A 23,424-nucleotide genomic window follows, 5' to 3' on the forward strand; every position below is an offset into this window, starting at 1 on the left:
CTGTTGAAGGACAGTGCTAATTGCAAAGTTACTTGCATCCATAATTACTGATAATTGTGCACGAGGGAGTGAGTGTGCCAGAGTTGTTGCCTGAGTAAGGCAGACATTTAGGCTTTTGGAGGATCTTCGCATGTTGGTAGTCCATTGCAGCTTCTGTTTGCCATTGGCATTTTTGCCTTTTAGTGGTTCCATTAGTGAGGTCCATAAGTTGGCTACTTGTGACAAGTGGCACTGATAAAAAATTATTGACCCTAGGAAACTGTGTAATTCGTGGCAGTCTTGAGGGGGAGGTAGTTGACAGATTTTTTTTATTTAACTAAGGCATTTGAATGTGTTGATCACAAAATTTTGCTCCAGAAGTTGGACAATATGGAATGCAGGGAGTAGCTCACTTTAGCAACAGACAGCAAAAGATCATTGTTCACAATGTTGAGAATGGCTGTGATGTGTGGTCTGAGTGGGGTATGGTGAAGTGGGGGGGGGGGGGGGGGGGGGGGTGCCCCAGAGATCAGTGTTGGGGCCAGTCCTGTTCCTTATTTATATAAACGATATTCCGATGTTCCCTCTATTATTATGGGTAACTCTAAAATATTTCTGTTTACTGATCACACTAGCTTGGTAGTAAAGTATATTGTGTGCAACATTGGCTCAGTTTCAAATACTGCAGTTCATGACATAAGTTCATGGCTTGTAGAAAGTAGACTACTGCTAAATCACAGTAAGATTCAGTTTTTACATTTTCTAATGCACAATTCAATAAAACCTGACGTTTTAATTTCACAGAATGGGCATATGATTAGTGACACTGTCATGGAAAGCCCACATTCAGGATCTTGTTCAAAGACTTAATGCTTCCATTTTTACTATTCAAAGAGTATCTAAAGTGAGTGATCATTCGACATGAAAATTAGTCTACTTTGCTTATTTTCATTAGCTTATGTCATATGGTATTATATGAGGGTTGGAACTTTAATAGTGGCAACTATTTATTTACATATCATTCAAAATAGATGTTGTTGTTGTTGTGGTCTTCAGTCCTGAAACTGGTTTGATGCAGCTCTCCATGCTAATCTATCATGTGCAAGCTCCTTCATCTCCCAGTACCTACTGCAACCTACATCCTTCTGAATCTGCTTAGTGTATTCATCTCTTGGTCTCCCTCTACGATTTTTACCCTCCACAGTGCGCTCCAGTGCTAAATTTGTGATCCCTTGATGCCTCAGGACATGTCCTACCAACCAATCCCTTCTTCTAGTCAAGTTATGCCACAAACTTCTCTTCTCCCCAATCCTATTCAATACCTCCTCATTAGTTACGTGATCTACCCACCTAATCTTCAACATTCTTCTGTAGCACCACATTTCAAAAGCTTATATTCTCTTCTTGTCCAAACTATTTATTGTCCATGTTTCACTTCCATACATGGCTACACTCCATACAAATACTTTCAGAAACGACTTCCTGACACTTAAATCTATACTCGATGTTAACAAATTTCTCTTCTTCAGAAATGCTTTCCTTTCCATTGCCAGTCTACATTTTATATCCTCTCTGCTTCAACCATCATCAGTTATTTTGCTCCCCAAATAGCAAAACTCCTTTACTACTTTAAGTGTCTCATTTCCTAATCTAATTCCCTCAGCATCACCCGACTTAGTTCGACTACATTCCATTATCCTCGTTTTACTTTTGTTGATGTTCATCTTATATCCTCCTTTCAAAACACTGTCCATTCCGTTCAACTGCTCTTCCAAGTCCTTTGCTGTCTCTGACAGAATTACAATGTCATCGGCGAACCTCAAAGTTTTTATTTCTTCTCCCTGGATTTTAATACCTACTCCAAATTTTTCTTTTGTGTCCTTTACTGCTTGCTCAATATACAGATTGAATAACATCGGGGAGAGGCTACAACCCTGTCTCACTCCCTTCCCAACCACTGCTTCCCTTTCATGCCCCTCGACTCTTATAACTGCCATCTGGTTTCTGTACAAATTGTAAATAGCCTTTCGCTCCCTGTATTTTACCCCTGCCACCTTCAGAATTTGAAAGAGAGTATTCCAGTCAACATTGTCAAAAGCTTTCTCTAAGTCTACAAATGTTAGAAACGTAGGTTTGCCTTTCCTTAATCTTCCTTCTAAGATAAGTTGTAAGGTCAGCATTGCCTCACGTGTTCCAACATTTCTACGGAATCCAAACTGATCTTCCCTGAGGTTGGCTTCTACCAGTTTTTCCATTTGTCTGTAAAGAATTCGCATTAGTATTTTGCAGCCGTGACTTATTAAACTAATAGTTCGGTAATTCTCACATCTGTCAACACCTGCTTTCTTTGAGATTGGAATTATTATATTCTTCTTGAAGTGTGAGGGTATTTTGCCTGCCTCGTACATCTTGCTCACCAGATGGTAGAGTTTTGTCAGGACTGGCTCTCCCAAGGCTGTCAGTAGTTCTAATGGAATGTTGTCTACTCCCGGGGCCTTGTTTCGACTCAGGTCTTTCAGTGCTCTGTCAAACTCTTCACGCAGTATCATATCTCCCATTTCATCTTCATTTACATCCTCTTCCACTTCCATAATATTGTCCTCAAGTACATCGCCCTTGTATAGACCCTCTATATACTCCTTCCACCTTTCTGCTTTCCCCTCTTTGCTTAGAACTGGGTTTCCATCTGAGCTCTTGATATTCATGCAAGTGGCTCTCTTTTCTCCAAAGGTCTCTTTAATTTTCCTGTAGGCAGTATCTATCTTACCCCTAGTGAGATAAGCCTCTACATCCTTACATTTGTCCTCTAGCCATGCCTGCTTAGCCATTTTACACTTCCTGTCGATCTCATTTTTGAGATGTTTGTATTCCTTTTTGCCTGCTTCATTTACTGCATTTTTATATTTTCTCCTTTTATCAATTAAATTCAATATTTCTTCTGTTACCCAAGGATTTCTACTAGCCCTCGTCTTTTTACCTACTTGATCCTCTGCTGCCTTCACTACTTCATCCCTCAGAGCTGCCCATTCTTCTTCTACTGTACTTCTTTTCCCCATTCCTGTCAATTGTTCCCTTATGCGCTCCCTGAAACTTTGTACAACCTCTGGTTTAGTCAGTTTATCCAGGTCCTATCTCCTTAAATTCCCACCTTTTTGCAGTTTATTCAGTTTTAATCTACAGTTCATAACCAATAGATTGTGGTCAGAGTCCACATCTGCCCCTGGAAATGTCTTACAATTTAAAACCTGGTTCCTAAATCTCTGTCTTACCATTATATAATCTATCTGATACCTTTTAGTATCTCCAGGATTCTTCCATGTATACAACCTTCTTTTATGGTACTTGAACCAAGTGTTAGCTATGATTAAGTTATGCTCTGTGCAAAATTCTACCAGACGGCTTCCTCTTTCATTTATTAGCCCCAATCCATATTCACCTACTATGTTTCCTTCTCTCCCTTTTTCTACTGTCGAATTCCAGTCACCCATGACTATTAAATTTTCATCTCCCTTCACTACCTGAATAATTTCTTTTATCTCATCATACATTTCTTCAATTTCTTTGTCATCTGCAGAGCTAGTTGGCATATAAACTTGTACTACTGTAATAGGCATGGGCTTCATGTCTATCTTGGCCACTATAATACGTTCACTATGCTGTTTGTAGTAGCTTACTCGCACTCCTATTTTTATTCATTATTAAACCTACTCCTGCATTACCCCTATTTGATTTTGTATTTATAGCCCTGTATTCACCTGACCAGAAGTCTTGTTCCTCCTGCTACCGAACTTCACTAATTCCCACTATATCTAACTTTAACCTATCCATTTCCCTTTTTAAATTTTCTAACCTACCTGCCTGATTAAGGGATCTGACATTCCACGCCCCGATCTGTAGAATGCCAATTTTCTTTCTCCTGATAACGACGTCCTCCTGAGTAGTCCCCGCCCAGAGATCCGAATGGGGGACTATTTTACCTCCGGAATATTTTACCCAAGAGGACGCCATCATCATTTAACCATACTGTAAAGCTGCATGCCCTCGGGAAAAATTACGGCTGTAGTTTTCCCTTGCTTTCAGCCGTTCGCAGTACCACAACAGCAAGGCGTTTTGGTTAGTGTTGCAAGGCCAGTTCAGTCAATCATCCAGACTGTTGCCCCTGCAGCTACTGAAAAGGCTGCTGCCCCTCTTCAGGAACCACACATTTGTCTGGCCTCTCAACAGATACCCCTCCGTTGTGGTTGCACCTACGGTACGGCTATCTGTACCGTTGAGGCACGCAAGCCTCCCCACTAACAGCAAGGTCCATGGTTCATGGGGGGAGGAAAAATAGACATGTTTCAAAGTTTTACTGACCTTCTAAGTAGTCACCAGTATTGTGTATAACCCATTGCCAGTGATGTGGAAGTTGTAAGATACTCTAAGCAGTGCCAATTGTGTTGACAGTTTGAGCGGCATGGTCTATTACCTGACAAATTTATAGCAGTTCTGAAGTGAATGCCATGAAGTGTTTCCTTCAGTTTAGAAATCGAGTTGAACTCATGAGGGCTTAATTCAGGGGAGTGCAGTAGGTGGTATAGCACTTAGCAGCCCCATCAGTCAACCAAATCAGTAACAGCTTGCACTGTATGTGCTTGAGCATTGTCTGGCAAAAAGATGGTCAGGTCCTGCAGGAAGTGTCATCAGTTCTGTCTTTATGCTGTTCAGTTTTGGAACACAACCTATGGCCAGTAATGTCATTTCTTGTTAACAGTATTAGCTTATTCCCGACAATAAGCAGCTTTTACTCATTTAACTCTTGTGCAGAAAGGTGTGCAGTATACTGTTGCATCCATTTGCAATAAGCTACCACTGGAATTCAAAAATCTTAGCAGTAATCCACATGCTTTCAAATTGAAACTGAAGAGTTTCCTCATGAGTCACTCCTTCTATTCTGTCGAGGAGTTCCTTGAAAAATTAAGCTGATTCCTGTTGTATTATTGATTGAGTTTACCTAAACTTATGGACTGACTTTCTTGGGTTCATAAACATCTATTTTTATCTGTTATTACTTTCATGTTGTAATTTCATGTACTGACACGTTCCATGACCTTGGAGATGTGCTCCTCAATTCAGCCCTACTGAACTTGACGTGTAAATAAAATGAGTTTTGTTGATTGCGGTACTGGCTGGATGCCTGAAATAGAAACCACGTGAACCAGAAAAGTAAATTCATTTTCTTGTAGTTGCCATTTTTTGTCCATGATAATGACACCATCTGTGGAAAGACTATCAAGAACTTCTTTGAAATATTTCATGGGTGTTGTTATCTCCTGAGAAAATGAGAATGTCATCTGCGTATGCGTAGTGGAAGGACAGCTTGAAGAAGATGCTCTCTAAGTATTGTTGTCATGTCTGGCCTGCATTTTTGAGGTCATATGGCATATAAAAAAATATTCAAACAGTCTGAATGGTGCAATGATTGCCGTCTTCTAAACATCATCTTTCAACACACTAAACACAGATACACCCATGAGATAATGGGTAAAGCCTTGTATGTTGGATATTGGGCAACTGTCAATGATAGTGCATGTATTAAAGATTCTGAAATCGCCACATAAACACTGAGTAATATCTTTGTTTAGTGCTAGTTTGATGTGTGAAGCCCATGGGCTGTCTGAGGGTTGAACTAAAAGTTCATCAACCAGTATCTTCATGATACACAGTTTATCAGGTGTGAGCTGGCACAGTCTGTGCTGAACGGGGAGCTCTGGTGTGGTATGGATATGGTACACTTTACGACTGATGTTCATAACCAGCACCATAGTTGAGGTGGCATGTTGTTCATTAAATGTTCGTTTTATATTATATGTTGCTGTGGTAAGCTCAATGGGTGTCATTTGTATTGCTTGTTGAAGCATGTAGTCATCCATCTGGAGGCAGAGAGATTCTAAGTATTCTTCAATGAGACAAAACTGGTTTCATTGAATTTTTTCGTGTGGGGTGACTCAATCAAGGAAATGGTGGTAATGCTCATCCATATCTGTAGCCGGTCGTTCTTCATTATAGATAGTTGTAGACACATTTTGTCACTTTAGATGGAGGGCGTGAGTGATGACACCAGAGACTATGCAGTCAGTGTGACACTGAATAAGCATGCCTTTAGCTGAATCAGGTAGCAGACTTGTAATCCCCCCCCCCCCCCCCTCCTTCCTAATTCCAGCTATTATCCACAGTAAGCAAAGTCTTTTCTGGTGATTTGGTAAGAGTAAGACTAGAATAAACTTTTTAGTTTACTTAGCTTTTCTTGCAGAGTTGGCCCCAGTTCTTCTTGTCAAGGTGTCTGATTCTTGAAGCTGAAATTTTCACATTTTAGGTCCTCATGAATTGATCTAAATAATTTTGAAGATGGTTGTTGCAAAATTTTTGTTTTTACATTAGTACATTTTGTCACATATCATACAGTCTTTTTAATTTTCACATTCATAAAGCCGAAATTACATTGTTTGCACAAAATACAAAAATACATCTCCTGATCACGTCAGAGGCATGCTTACTACTATCTCACTTGGAGGAAATAATATTCCAAAGGATTTACAAGTTCTCTTCAGACATGAATTTCTTTTAGCTTTGATTATTATTTCATAAATGAATCCAGAAATAAACATAGTAAACAGTACTAGATTGCATAATTAATAATAGAAATTTTAAGGGTGCCAAGTAATTTGTAATTTCAAATGTTTCTAAGAAAATAATTTTAACTGTTCATTCAGAGTTAGTACTAATCGATTGTAACATCCAAAATAAAGTAATTCCTTTCCATAAATTTCAGCTTGAAATATAACATATTATGTATAATATTATGTGAAAGTTTATGTGAAAGATAGAATATATATGAGGACACAGAATCCAGATTTCCAGATCTGTGGAAAATTCTGTCTCAAGACAAATGATTCAAAGTCAAAACTACAACATTACAACACTAAACTACAGAAATAAGTGCAGAGGCAATGTAAATTACTAGAATTACAAATTGCAAGTTTACATCTATAAAGTCACACCTTAAAAGAGAAGAAAAAAAATTCAGTGCCTAAATGTATGATGAGTGAGCCGACTCGAAAAACTCACAACAATAGGTACAGACCAGAAGAATATACTCAATCACAAGTAGGAGTATAGCACAAAATCAATCAGCCACATACACCAGAGAATGTAAGGATATGTTGACTCATGCAAGGAGAAAATAGCGAAAAAAATATTAGGGCCTATGCTTATGATGTGGGGACTGACCCATGAATCCAAACCACACCGGGTACACAGCAGCAGAAATGTTTCAACACAACAAAATGAATAAAGTTCATAAACATATATCAGTAAGTTCAATCATATGTAAAGAATAATTAGAGGACACGTCTAGCCTAAATCAATAGTTGCACACTCTCCTTGTGTAAACACTCACAGTCATGATGACCAAGGATACCCAAAACAGAGTTAAGCATTAATTTGTCCACAAATAAAGTTCCAATGAGATACAATAATACAGGCAATACAGAAAAAATACAGGCAATTAGTGTCATAAATAGCTTTGAATTATGACATAATCGAGTAGCTTGGGGACCAAAGTCAGAGTGTGAAATCAGAAATGCATACATCTTGTCATACAGTCTATATTCAATTTATGTTCACAATCATAAATGTCTTCCACACTATTTGCTAATTGTTCATACAAACTAACCAACATACATAGAAGCCTAGAAGATTCATTTACAGTTGATTTAAAAAATACATACTGAATGTTGAGATAAGAAAATTCATTGCAATGTATGACTACTAACCTAACAGTGCCTAATGTTATCAGGTTCTGGTAATTATTTACAACATGATTCATAGAATGTACTTGTGAACTTTTTAAGTTTTCACATTTTGATGTTGAACATAACAAATCATATCATAGAACATCAACCTTCCACAGCATTATTTAAAGTTAGATAATGTATTGGGAAATTAATCCCCCTAATTGAAAAAAACATACAGGTACGTGGAATAACACTGTCCTTAGGAGTGACTACTTTTCTAAACAAATATTTCCATGAATTCTTCATGTAGGATAATTTCTTGGCTAATAATTTACACATTTCAGTCACAAGACTGATGTGGTTGGCAGATGCAGAAGTACATTACCCAGCACCTATGATCTCTTGTAAGTTGACTGGATCAACAAGGGTGCAGTCATATAGGAGTGTGGGAGTGGATTCACCCACATCTATCAGTTTCCTCCCTAGATTTCTCATCACACACTCCAACGGATAGATAATTCATGTCTAGCTTTCACTCTGAGTCCTGAAACATTGTTTTGTGTACTAAGTATGTTGTTCAATACCCGCCTTTGCCTATCTATGTTGAAAAAATGAGTATACAGGGTTTATGTCAGAATGGATTAAAAAGTGTTCACATACCCAGTACATTAATAAACAGAGCTAAATGCAAAAAAAAAACGAACTAGTAAGGTAATACACACAGATATACTAAAGATGTCTCAAAGTAAAATTTATTTAGCGATTAGTAGATTAGAAGAAATTATGTACACAAGCCAGACAAGTTGGACTGTAGTGACACAGCATCCAACAAATGCCTACAAAATGAGGTATGGACTATAGTCCCCAATGTACTGACATAAGCATTCTGTGTTTAACATATGTATGTGTTTGGTTTGCACATATGAAGCTTTAAAATACTATTCCTAATATTTACAGTACACATGTGTAAAACAAGTCTTCACTCAATTTACCACAACACCCTTGACTTTACCCAAACAAGTTCATGACAATTAAATTTAATTATTTTCTGGAGAGTGCACAGGAATAATAATAATATTTAACCCTAATAGCATTGTAAAATAAGAAATTTATTATTAGATATTTAGTGACATTGTCCCATTTCAAAATTGTAAAAGTACCTACTCCTTTAGTAGCATGGCATATATGTATCAAATTCTGTAGCACAAGTATACTACAAAACAGAATTACATAGTTGTATGAACCTGCAAATATAGTGTATATTTTCTTCCAGACTAGGGGTCACTAAGCATCCATGTTCAAAGGTCTTGTCTTCTATACTAAAAATTAAAAGTATCTGAGATTTTCCATTTTGCTTTGCTTACCTGTGGCTCCTCTTATCTTTACATCCGCAGTGGACATTTCCACAAAAATTTTACTGTACTTGATCTTGTCTCTAAATTGTTCAGATATACCACAAATCAGGCTACCTGAATCAAATAGTTGCCTACCCACTGATCAATTTTAATTTAATGTAAGGGCGCCCAAAATCTGAGTCATTCTCCCTGTTGCCAAACATTTCATGCAAAAGATCACTTTCAATTTCATAAAATGGTACATCCACACTGTCTTCACAAGGTTTTATCAACTTTACAGGTATCATAACATTATTTTGATTACTCATGTTGTCATGTAAAGATTGAACACAATAAATAGATTCCATGGCACAACTAACATCACTTATTACAGAAGGAACACAAAACACATTACTGTCAAAATTAAACTTCCTGCTTAGATCCTCTTTCTCTTCATTCCACAAATTGGGATACAAATTCTGACTAACCACAGCTAACTTATTCCAGAATGCACCTTTATCTAAGTTATCATCAATCTGGCCCCAAACAAAGCTTCAACAAGTTTTCATCTTTATTCTCCAGGCTCACAGATACTTCACCTTTACTGTTTGGATCTTTATTCTGCATGACATTAATGAAAAACTGTTTTGACTGGACTGATATTCCATGACCCTCACTTACAACATCACATACAATACTTACCTTACCTGTATTGTCATCATCATTTACAAATAACTCTGAAACATCATTATTCTTTAACTCCACAAATATCTGATACTCATCATCATCCCCCCAAAATTACTTCATTGACAACATAACTGACAATACAAGTCTCATCTCCATCAAAGTCAGTTACTTCACCCACATTCGTCTGCAATAGGCCACCAGTCTCAGACTTATGAACTTCAGTTCCTTCACAGCTCTAATTCACATCTGCATCAAAAATACCACCTAGTTCAGATCCAATGGAGTCATCACTTGATTTATGTACAACAACAATACTGTTTTCTGCCCAAGAAAAGAAACCATTAGTACATACTACATCAAAAGTCTCACTACTCTCACATTCTGGTTTGTGATTAGCACTTACATCATCATAATTAGATGTAGTATCACAAAAGTTTTGATCAAAACATAAATGGGAAATCTGATATTCCTTCTGTTCAGTTTCAGATACATGTGTCATATCCTTAACACTGTTACTATTGTCTAATTGGAAGTGTGACTTGGAGATCCTGTGTTTGTTTTGTTTCCTTGCTCCATAACTGTGGACCTTCATTGAGGTGAGCTGCCATTTCCCAAGTAGTTACTTCTATGATTGTTTCTTCTAATAAAATGCCGATGGTTGTCTGCATCATTCCTATCCTGCTGGTGTTCAAAATTTTTCTCTATATTGACACTTTGATCCTCATAGAAGTTACCATTATCTCTGTTTCTGTGATCATTCCCATTGTGATTTCTATCATTCTCATTATTATGGTACATAATTCTTTCTTCTGCTCTATCCAGCCTGTCAACAAATCGTAAAAAATGTTCTAGACCATTGTCAGGTCCATGTACTAAATCCCACTGCAATCTTTCTGGTAATATACTTTTGAGTGCATCAGTCAAGGTCATTTTGTCAAATGGTTTGTCAAGATGTGCTAATTTTCTAAGTTGGTTCTTACAAAACTCTTTCAAAGTGTCATTCTCATTCCTATAATTAGGACCACTCAAAAATTCACTTTTGTTTCTCCTCTGTTCTGCTTCTGACCAAAATTTATTTAAAAAACTTTTCTCGAAACCCTGATACATTACCCACTGAATTATATTTAAATTTACCCATGACAGAGCTTTGCCTTCAAGAAATCTTTTAACAAATGTAATTTTTTGATTGCCGTGTGTACCTGACACAAAACTATCTCTGCAGTGGTGCAGAAAATACACTGGATGTAAATTATCTAATGGAAAACTTTTGATAGGAGTGTTGAACCACGCAATACCATGTGTGGTGATAATGAAGCTGAATGTCTCATTCCTGTATACAGCACAGTGGTTAGCACAAGTGAACCTTTTGAATTTATGCATGACTTTTGTGGCATAAGTTTGAAATTTGGTTCAAGTGGCATGGTAAAACTGTTGATCATGGTAGGTTGTCAAATAGATGAGAGATCCTGTGGTAAATGTTTAGTATGTACCACTTGTGGAGGGGTGGTGGTGTCAAGGTTACACAACACACAATAATTCCTCACTAGGACCCCATTTTTCACCATTTCTATTGTTTTTGGTTCACCAATGAGCATCACTGTCACTTTTTTCTAAAACACTTCTTGGGGAGACTGATTGTGGAGCACAACATGATATAGTGTTGCACTCATGGGTGAACTTTGTGAATTGCAGTGTACAATTGGTGCAGATTGGCTGTATTGCTGCTGTAGAACATCCAGCTGAGGGTGTATTTGCCACAGTTGCCACAGGTCAACAATATAGTCCCGTACAGTGTAGAGGATAAAATAATAGAGACATGACATGGTTTAGTGGAACAATAATACCTTTTTGCACGATTGATACACAGTAGCAAACTATGTCAGTACTAGAAGGAAGCATAGATTGCACTGTCTCCCCATGCAGTGGGGAGTGAAATATTTTGTCAGCAGTGTTATTCTGTATGTAGTTCCAACAAGTTCACAGATATAAAATAGAAAACTGTCTCAATTAGGACATAATTCAACAACAACAAAAATGGTTCAAATGTCTCCGAGCACTATGGGACTTAACTTCTGAGGCCATCAGTCCCCTAGAACTTAGAACTACTTAAACCTAACTAACCTAAGGACATCACACACACCCATGCCCGAGGCAGGATTCGAAACTGTGACCGTAGTGGTCGCGCGATTCCCGACTGTAACACCTAGAACCACTCAGCCACCCCTGCCAGCATAATTCAACACATATTGATTGAATACCATTCTGTTTTCAAGCAAAAGAGGAATGAGGTACTGCTTTTGAATTAATGCTTTAACATGATAATAGTAATTGTGATGGTAATAAAATATTAATTGATCAAAAACTTGTGACCAGACATGCTATTTTATTTTACTCTTACCTTCTTGTTGCAGCTATGTGAGGCATCCAGATGGTCGCAAAATTACTACAGATTTTCTTCTAAATGGTTTATATCAGATTGAAATAATGGGGAATCGATACGATGCTGTTCCATACATAAAAAGCCCATTTGACCCAGAGGGGAAAAGACTTCAAGGAATTTATGATGAGCCATTACCAATAAGGCAATAGCATTAAGAATATTTATGTACAAATAAACTGAGAGGAACGAAAAGCACAGTCTCAAAATGTATTATGTAAAGTAAAATATATGGTTGCCTTGGTTAGTTAAAATTAGAAGCACTTTGTGGCAAAATGTACTGTACAGTACAATTATATGTTTTTGGAACTTTCCAGTTGTCAACATAGTATGTGAAGTAAAAGAAAAAGAATGTTCTTGGTGCCAGAACAGGAACTGACATATTTTTCATCAAGTTTTTGGTAACTCTACAGGAAAAGTTCAGTGTCTGTCAATGGTTTATTGTGCATTTCCCTTTACCACTCTTTCAGTTAATAACAATATCGGGCTTCATATCATTTTATGTTAGTAACAAAGTGGATATAAATGTCAACAATATAGTTCAAATCCACGTAAATTAAAATGAAATGGACTACAGATAATAATATTTATGTAAATACAGTACCAAAAATATTATAACCAATTATAAATAGCAATTAGTGAAACTTATGAAGGATGTGGAAACAATGACTCAGAAGACTGCATTATGGAAGGTATTGGCAAATGAAAATGAGGGTGATTAAAAGCATTTCACTACTCAGAGACTATATTGCCAGAGAAGGAAATCAAAACAGATAGTCAATGGGGCATCTTGATAAATAAATGTAAGTCAAATAATAATAGACATGAAGAAAAACACAAGCAATGATCAATTAAACAGTGGACCAGCATTTAAGCTTATATGTATTACCGGTGCAGATTTATATATATATATTTTTTTTGGGGGGGGGGGGGGGGCGGGGGAGGGGTCCTGTTGTAGAAGAAAGCAGGTAGTGGCATAAAGAACGACGTAAATTAAAGGAAATATACGCAAATGGATTTCCTTAAATCCCAGTATTGTGATAGTACAGAATCCAGCAATCAAATGACCTGTCAACCAGTAATTTTATTGTTATAGTATTCCATAATGTCAACCTCAAACAGGAATTATTGTTAATCAAATGCTTGTTTTGAAACACTTTTATGAGATTCCATATAGCACTGCACACACTTACCAGATATGTGGTATATATCCATACGTTGGCTTCCTAGAAGCCATGTCATATGTCACTTTACGCTATCAGCCATTTCCTCCACATTGTTTAGATCCAAGTAGGCCCTACTGTTTAGCTGATGATTAGTATGTACAGTTTTACAACAATGAGTAACTAAATCAAGACACATTGATTTGGGGCATAGTATTCTGACGCAACAATCCTCAGCTATAAACAGTGGAGATCCATGCATAACATCATTTGATAACATGAAGACATATCTGCTGATGATGCTCATCTAATTTCTCTGCTATTCCAGCTCATATTTTCTTATGATAACTACTTTCGTATTGGTTCTGTGGCATACTTCTTACACTGTATTAATGATGCTCTTTAGTTTTAATTCTGTTCTCATGCAATGCACCATTCATATATATTTTCTTACCATACTTCACATATTTCTGTTTTGACGCAGAATGCCTGAAGACTTTTCTAGTTTTAAAATTCTTCTCAATACTGATTTCCTGATTCCCACACACTTCCTTAAAATGACATTTAAGTTATCAGATCACTATATTCCATACTACAGTTGACGTGTAATTCTTAACAGGGACATCATACTTTCATTTTATAGATGCAGTGCTTTATTTATTTTTGACATATTGAGCAACATTAATTCTGTACATAGAAGTCTAGGGTTGCTGTAGACCTGGAAACCAGGAAATAGAATAACATGTGTTTAGTGTAAGAGTTTATTTTGGGCAGAGTAATTCATACCCTTTTGAATACAATGATTTCAATGTCAGTATAATGCTTTAAAATTGAGAACAGCAGTATTAATTTTATATTTGTATAATACTAGTGCCACGTGACATACTTCACATTGAGAACATTGAAATGTTAAGTTTTCTATTTTTAATTTTTACTATTTTCAATCCTGCCATTACTCATTACATATATCTGTGAGGCTCTCAGAACTATCAAAATGCAGTAATACCATTTGGTAAGACACCATGTTCTATCCTCAGATTTAATTTATTTCTCTGGCAGCAGGAACTTCTGTGATTAAATGGGATATGAAATACAGTATTTCTGTGACTAATGAAGTTATGTTTTTATAAACAGTGTATCATTCACCCTTTCAGCTAAATAGATTTCTGTACTTGATGGTTTATTGATAGCCAGAATATAACATAATTTTACATAAAAATATGGAGCTAGCAACATAAATATGTTTAAATTATATCAAGCAACTAGTAGTAAAATATGTTGTCTATGTTAAACAAGTAATCAGTGCCACACAGAATAACAGATGTTACTAAATATACAAATGACAGAAACACCAGAGGCTATGATAATATACAAAATTCATACAATGAAATAAGCAAGTACATAAATATCTATAAATATGTAACTATTACTGAATAGGCAGTCCTATTTATATTGTGCCATAGACTAGAATCAAAGGATAAAAGTTATTCTCCCAACTCTGATTATCTACACCCTACACAAGGATGGCAGCTGTATTCTTCTGGCAGGAACACCAATAACAACATATCTTGCACATTTACTGACCCTCCAATTGCATTCCTTGGTAGCCGTAGTCTTCTTAAAGTTAATTCATCAGTTAGAATGATCTTTAACACTAGAAGGACCAGGGATTCCAATCCACCTGGAAGAACCAACCCGTCATTTTGACAGATACAGTTTCATTTGCCGTTTTTAAAAAAGTAAACACATTTTAACATATATGAATTTATTTCAGACAAGTTGCACAATTTACCAGGATACAGTTTTACGTTTTTCTGTAGAATTATATGGTACAATGAACATTTTATACTTAAAAATTAATCAAAACATTATGTAACAAAATGTGGAATGGATAACTTTCTGTAGAAAAGAAAACAATGTGTTTTAACACAAATAACAGAAAAGCACACCATATTCTAGAGAAAACATTTATAACCCTGCTTTTACTCATTCAAAACCACCTACTGTGTTGTGACACCTCACACAGGTGTAATTCAGCATTGCCTAAACACGGTCCACAAACATACTTGCCACACTTTATGCATAAATGCTTGCTTCTATTTTTGCCTCTACACCCTCCAATTTGGCAAGTCTTCTGAATGTTACAATGTTGTGATACTGTATTAGGAAGAGTATTTTGTAGCCTTGTGGCCTTATATGCTGAAGCCAGCTCCTCTGCCAGTTTGTATATAGACTGATGTCTGCTTAATTTTTCTCCTGTTACTTCCTTATAGACTACCCAAGCATTATAGCTGCTAAAACCAAGACATTGAAAAAAGCATGCTTGGGGCATCTGTGGCATCCATATTTCACAACATGAAGCTGAGCCATTTGATTGATTACATGAATGCCATACTTGATATCATTGTAGTAGGCCACTGACTCTAGTAGCTTTTTAGGGTATCATTCATTGATACTTACTGTGTCATGCATTGAACTCAAATAAGCACATTTCTGTTCATTTTCCGCTGATAGCATGTTAGTCATGTCATCTGACTTATAAAGAATAGTTGTGGGCAAAGGTGCTACAACAGATTTTGCTGATCTATGTATTTCCCTTCTAGATTTCTTCACTGTGCCTAAAATGCTTGTACTCTTATATTTTAAATATTTTGCAAGGCATTTCATCATGAAAAAATTGTTGCAAGTTATCTTTCTTCCTGCAAAAACAAAGGGCTGCATAAGACACAATACAATATGCTCTGCAAGGGGAACACTTGTGGGATGCAGCTCATCTTTGCCTACATAAGGAAACCCTTTCACTAGATACTTAGAATTCGTATCAATTGGAAGACAAAACTTTACTCCAAATTTGTCTGGTTTATTGATCATGTATTGAATGATAGAGCATCTAGCCTTGCACGGAAGCAGTTGCTCATCCACAGTTATATTTTCATCTGTAATATAGCACAGTAAGGAATTGGCAATGAAAGGATTCCACACATGGGTGGCAGGTGCAAAACGATCTGTCTTTAGTCTATGTGAACACGTGCTCTTTTCATCAAATCACATAAACCACAAAATTTTTGTGAACTAATTTCTGCTCATTGTGTTTTGAAAAAATGATAGTCCCCATGTACTCAAGCATAACACCTTCAAAGGAAACTTTTTTGCTCCATATATGCCTCATAAATACATGAGTGATATTGTGGCTTCTATTGCATCGACACTAATGATCCAATCATCATCATGTAGGTCTTGGCATGCTCTATTTTCTGTACACGTCTTTATATTTTGAAGCACGCTGTCATCAATTAGTAATCTCCATGCAATAGAATATACATCTTTCCTGGGGTAATTATCAGGTTCTGAGTGTAGCATTTCCTTCAACAAGTTTTTGTGTGTATATTTCTCATTCATTTTAAACCATTCCCTGGGCCAGTATTTCTTCATCTTCTTTTTCTTCTTGTTTAAACAGAGTGCCAGAGTCAGTGTTACAAATGCTTTATTGACATTTTCAGTCATTCCCGGTAGTGTTAAATACAGCATACAACAACTACATGTGCTTCAAAAGTGAGGTTAAATTGACAAACTTTGTTGGAACATGTATGGGCTTCTTTGACAAATCCATGGATAGCCAAGATTGAATTTTACATCATTTATCAGGACCTTTAGCATATATCCCCCAACAAACTTTCACCAGCTCATCAGGTGGTAACTGACCGAGAGCTTCTTGCAGTGTAGAAAGCAGTAAAATCCTTTTGCAGCAACCTTGAGACAGAGATTTTCACCATCTTCACTAATCATTGCTCAATTGTCTCTGCCTTCCAAAACATTAATCAGCAAAGCCCACCTCACCACATAAGACACCTAGAATATGTAGGACACTTTAGCATGGACAACTGCCATATAAATGGCTTTAAAAATATTGTCACAGATTGTGTCTGATGAGCATGCAATGCAGTTAGTGGAGTGTCTTGGCCATTGTGAATGGCCAGTCACTGATCTAGAGTTATAAATGTTATTATGCACTGGTGGCTCCAGTTACAAATTAAAGGAGATCTTTGTCCCAGCACTGCAATTCACCTTACAGTACAACACTACCAGAGGTCAACAATGCCCATATATCATCATGGCACACCGCAAAACTTTATTCCAAGCTATTCATGGTGTGTCCCAACATGACATTCATGGTTCCATGCACAGTGTGCCTTGATGCTTTGCTGACAAACAGTGCTGTCGGCTGGAAAGAACTTGTTTATGTTGCCAACAAAAGAAAGTGGGTCATTGCACGTCAACAAAAATAAATTGTCCTACCCACTGGCCTGCAGCTATGCCGATCACCCATATATTAGCAGAAACAATGACTAAATAATTCATTTGCACATGGATCACCAGATTCAGAGTTCTGACCACAGTGACCATAGATCACAGTTAACAATCTGCCTGTTTGCTATTTATCAAGCTCAGAGATCTATGTGGCATCTTCCACCTCAAAATTAAAAGCTACCATCCCACAAGTAACAGGGTGGTAGTAAATCTGCACAGAACACTCAGATCAGTGCTCAAGTGCCATGAAAGTACTTGAACTGATGCATTTCCTGTAGTATTACTGGGTTTAAGGATGTCTGCAAAAACAGATACTGCTCTGGGCAGAATCAGTCTACGGACAACAAATTTGCATTCCTGCCGACCTAACAGAGAGCCAAGAAATAATGAAACACTCCAGCAACATCCTATAAGAGTTCACACAAACACTGGAGCACACAACGCAGTGACTAATTCTGGCAGCACCAGCCCCTCATGGCCTCAATCAAATATTTTTTTCAAAAGAATCTCCAGTGCATACATTCTAGATGAAGAGCCTTCCCAGAAGCCACACACAGCTCCCTCAATTTCCACCTCACTGGGTGAGCAACTCTTGCACAACAATATCCATACAACTTCATCAAATCAAGACGCATATTATCCAATTACATCAGCAGCACCTGTGGGTTGCAACTTACCGATACCAGTGTCCCACAGTTGGTCACATGCCACTCCACAGTCAGACTGTGAAACTGAGAAACCTAAGTGAGCATAAATAAATTCATCAATTGTTTCTAAAATGTTTAATTTTTAATTGTGTAGCTAGATTTTCTGTATCAAAATTTGATAAAATGTTTATTACATTTTTAATTTCATTTTGAAAATTATTTTATTCCTAATTTTTTTACTCCAGCACTTTTTTCTCAAATTCTAACCAATGTTACTTTTGTTCTTCTATTTCTATATCACCTTTCATCTTATTTGTAACTACATTTGCTACAGTAAATGATGCATCAGCAAGTGAATCATTAGCAGATAAATGCGGTCATGCATCCAATAATAAAAGAAAAAATCCTCCTTCATGTTTTTCCTAAATGTTCCATAATTTTTTCAAACAGGCATAAGTAGTGTTATAAGTAAATTGCCTTCAGTTCTTTATCTCTCTTTATTTTTGACCATCTGTTAAAATTATCAAAATTATTTATTTTTTCACTAATATACTATAATTTTAATTGCATTAGTTTAATATTACCATTTGGCAGCAAAGAATATTCTATACTAAAATTATTTGTTTTTATAGGTTAAAGTTTTGTAAGGTTTCACTAATATGAATTTTGATTAAAAATTTAATGTAATTAATAATTATCTTAGTTGAAAATGTTTAAAATTATCTTATTTAAAAATATTTATACTCCCCAATAATTTTCATCGTGATCTGTATCTAATTTTCTTTTATATAACATTATTCCTCTTATTGTTCTTGCTGCTAATTTTTCACCAAATGGTGAACCTTCAGAATACATTTTTTTTAAGTTCTTTAACTGCTTCATGTTTTTCCTGAGTACCTTGACAAAAATACAATTTTTATAGAAGCTTCATATTATTTATTTATTCCTTGATAACATCTAGCTAATTTTTTTCTAATTTTGTTCCTGTATCACAATAATTATTACTAGGAAGACGCATTTCAAACAATAATTTATTAATTAAGGGTTTTACTAAACCTTTACTACACTTTTCTGGTTTCCAAAAAGTATGAGGTAAATTATCCAAAAATCTAATTAAAATAAGGTACAACTTTTGAAATATTAATAATATGACCTTAAATTTATTTGTTAGCATTTTTGCTATTCCAACTTTTCACTTGTGTTTCCAACTAACTCTTCTCCATGAATGACAGGTAATTCATTGATTAAATCTCCAACATCAGTCATCCAAATATATTCAGTTTTTTTTGTATGTCTTTTTTAAACCTTCACCATTTTTTTAATCTGCACTTAACTGCAAATCTGCTGATTATTTTGGTACATAGACATCAAAAGTTTCTTTTATCAACATAATATATCCAATACATCTATTTGATTTCATTTTATTTGTATTCTTTTCAGAATACAATGCTCCTGAACAAAATAATGTACCAGCTTAATTTGATAAATCAACAGTATTAAATTTTGTATCCATAGCATCCATAGTAACCTTTTTTTGTAGTTATAAGACTGATTAAACCATCTGTACCCTCATATGTTGTTTCACCAAGTGTTTATTTATCTCATCAAATTTTAATGGTAGTTTACTAATAAATGTAAATGTACTGACAGGCCTTAATCCATAAACTTGATCTTCAGTATGGTTGATAGTTTCCAGCATTCTTTCACTCATATTTAGTTTTTTAATGTTTTATTGTTTTCTCTTTTTTACCTCTTCTTCATATTTATTCGATGCAGCTTTAATACAGCATCACCTACGCCTAGAATTCCTTCTTTACTTTTTCTTTTGCACCAATAACCTGTTGATACGTCTTATATTTATCATACTCTTTTCTCTGGTGTTTCCTCCAGTTTTTTAAAATTTTCTTTCAATTCTTCCTTTATCTTTCTATTTATTCTAGATTTTTTAATAACTTCTGGGTCTTATTTCAAAAATATTTAATAAAATTAAAAATTGTTAACAATTAATTTTTAATTTTTTTATATTATTACATTTTTATATTTTTTATGTATTTGTGTATTATATTGTTAACAAAATATTAATTTTACTTCTATATTCACCTTCGTAAATTTTTCTTGTTGTATCGATTCTAATAAATCCAATTTTATCATTATTCCGACATTTACTACACATTCCTTTAAAATCACCAAATTTTAAATCACCACCCCCCAAAGTCATGTGTGCATGATTTAAATTTGTATCATCTTGTATAAAATATTTAAATATTTAGATTAATTCTAAGTAATTGTTTGAATATTTTTGAAAATCTATTCCTTTGTGTCTAACCCTAGTAAAATAGTCTTTAACTATATCTTGATATTCAAGAATAAAATCATCAAATAAAACAACTGAGTTATTTTCAAATTCATTTAATGTTATAATTTATTTATTATTTTCAATAAAAGTAATAAATTCAAAGACTTTATCTATGTTTTTAACTGTTTTTTACACATTTTCGTAAATTCTTGATATTTTGTTCAATATATGTACTTTTAAGATAAATATATACAATGAAGCACCAAAGAAACTAGTATAGGCATGCATATTCAAATACAGAGAAATGTAAACAGGCATAAGACGGCACAGCAGTCAGCAATGCCTATATTAGACGACAAGTTTCTGGTACAGTTGTTAGGTTGTTTACTGCTGCTACAATGGCAGGTTATCAAGGTTTAAGTCAGTTTGAACCTGGTGCTATTGTCGGTGCACGAGTGATAGAACACAGCATCGCCGAGGTAGCGATGAAGTGGGTATATTCCCTTACAACCATTTCATGAGTGTACCATGAATATCAGGAATCTGGTAAAACATCAAATCTCCGACTTCGCTGCAGCCGGAAAAAGATCCTGCATGAACGGGATGAATGACAACTGAAGAGAATTGTTCAACATGGTAGAAGTGTAACCCTTGCACAGCTGTTGCAGATTTCAGTACTGGGTCGTCTCAGCATGTGAACCATTCAAGGGAACATCATTCATATGTGCTTTTGAAGCTGAAGGCTGACTTGTGTACCCTTGATGACTGCACAATATGAAGCTTTACACCTTGCCTGTACCCGTCAACACTGACATTGGACGGACTATGATCGGAAACATGTTGCCTGGTCAGACGAGTCTCGTTTCAAGTTGTATCGACTGGATGGACTTGGAACGGGTATGGAGACCACCTCATTAACCCACGGACCTTGCATGGGACTATTTAAGCTGGTGTGGGGCATGTGCAGTTGGAGTGATATGGGACCCCTGATATGTCTAGATATGACTCTTGACAGGTGACACATACATAAGTATCCTGTCTGATCACCTGCATCAATTCATGTCCACTGTGCATTCCACTGGACTTGGACAACTCCAGCAGGACGATGCGACACTCCACACATCCAGAGTTGCTACAGAATGGCTCCAGAAACAGTCTTCTGTATTTAAACACTTCCGATGGCCACCAAACTCCCCAGACGTGAACATTATTTAGCATATCTGTGATTCCTTGCAACATACTGCTCAGAAGACATCTCCGCCCCCTCGTACTCTTATGGATTTATAGACAGCCCTGCAGGATTCATTGTGTCAGTTCCCTCCAGCACTACTTCAGACACTAGCCAAGTCCATGCCACGTCGTGTAGCAGTAGCTACTTCTGCATGCTCGTGGGGCCCTACACGATACTAGGCAGATGTACCAGTTTCTTTGGCTCTTCACTTTTACCTCAATTTAACCATCCTGGAGCTAAAATATAATTATCAATCATTAATGTTGTTTTACCACATCCACTTGGTCCTATTATAAACATCAAACAGCACTAGGCTAGAACTCGCCATGCTTATTTTTTAATTTCTCTTCTGGAATTCTTATTTTTGGTTCCCAATTATTTTTCAATTAATTAAATAAATTTCAGTAATATTATATACCTTTTTATTGTTATTAAATGAGTTATCACCTACTTCAATTCAACTTCAAAAGTTCTCAAAAAAGATCATTTATTCCTATAAGAGATAGTTATAAAAATGTTGCAGTAGTTTGTTTTTATACAATTTTTAACAACAAATATTACTTCAAAAATTATTAAATTATGTTGTGAAGGGGATACTATAATAACTCCATCTGGGCGATATGCTTTAAAAAGTTTTTAAAAAATCATTCAGTCTAAAAAACTAATTTCTATATTAAAGAAGATAAAGGCTGGCTGGTTGGGTGGGTGGGTGGGGAGGGGACCAAACAGCGAGGTCATTGGTCCCACCGGATTTGGGAAGGATGGGGAAGGAAGTTGGCCTTGCCGTTTCAGAGGAACTGTCCCGCCATTTGCCTGAAGCGATTTAGGGAAATTGCAGAAAAACTAAATCAGGATGGCCAGATGCTATTTTGACCTTTGTCCTCCCGAATGTGAGTCCAGTGTGCTAACCGCTGTGACATCTCGCTTGGTGATAAAAACTTTAAATAAAGTTATTATTGTGAGTGATGGTAGATTATATAAGACTACAAAAAATAGCCCTGGGATAGTTTTAGGCTTTAATAATCAAATTATTGGAGCTAAGAAGAAAGCTTTTGCTATTAATTTGCCAAAATTTATTCCACTACGATTAATATACAAAAATTTGAATTTAGCCGACTGAGAAATTAAATCTAGGTGTTGCTAATAAATTTTAGCAAAAGCAATTTAAATTAACTAAATTAAATGAAAGAAATTAATACATTTTTATGTTTCTAAATGAAGAAGACTTAGACTTATCGATTTTGATCGTTTCCAGTGAATGAGAAAAGTAAAAATAATTAAATATTCCGAACAAAGAAACTGAAATTAATATATGGATTGGTGATAGATGGGTTCATCCCCGTCATGCTCAAGTAAGTGGAGCTTTAAAATTATCGAAGCTGATGGTTCAGACTACCCTACATATGATGGAAAATCTAATAAAAAATTAATTGATAACTATATTGCGAAAGTATTTGATTTTGTAACTATAAAAAAGGCAAACAGCACAGGTTTTCCTACATACCAGAGGAAATGATGTAATTAATGACCCTGGCTCCATGAACATCGTCAAGAACGCCAGTGGCAG

The 23,424-nt window shown here is 35.9% G+C and overlaps 1 protein-coding gene across 2 annotated transcripts in view; it reads left to right on the top strand.

Moving 5' to 3' along the window:
- LOC124722952 (sarcosine dehydrogenase, mitochondrial) overlaps positions 1–18,546 on the top strand; it is a 275,416-nt gene extending 256,870 nt beyond the window's left edge. For both annotated transcript variants that reach the window (XM_047248117.1, XM_047248118.1), the window contains one exon: positions 12,187–18,546. In XM_047248117.1, coding sequence (XP_047104073.1) covers positions 12,187–12,364 — 178 coding nt within the window. In that variant the 3' untranslated portion in view covers positions 12,365–18,546. The remainder of the gene's footprint in view (positions 1–12,186) is intronic.
- The last annotated feature ends 4,878 nt before the right edge of the window (positions 18,547–23,424 follow it).

The sequence above is a fragment of the Schistocerca piceifrons genome, chromosome X (assembly GCF_021461385.2).
Source record: "Schistocerca piceifrons isolate TAMUIC-IGC-003096 chromosome X, iqSchPice1.1, whole genome shotgun sequence".
Taxonomy (NCBI): Eukaryota; Metazoa; Arthropoda; class Insecta; order Orthoptera; family Acrididae; genus Schistocerca; species Schistocerca piceifrons.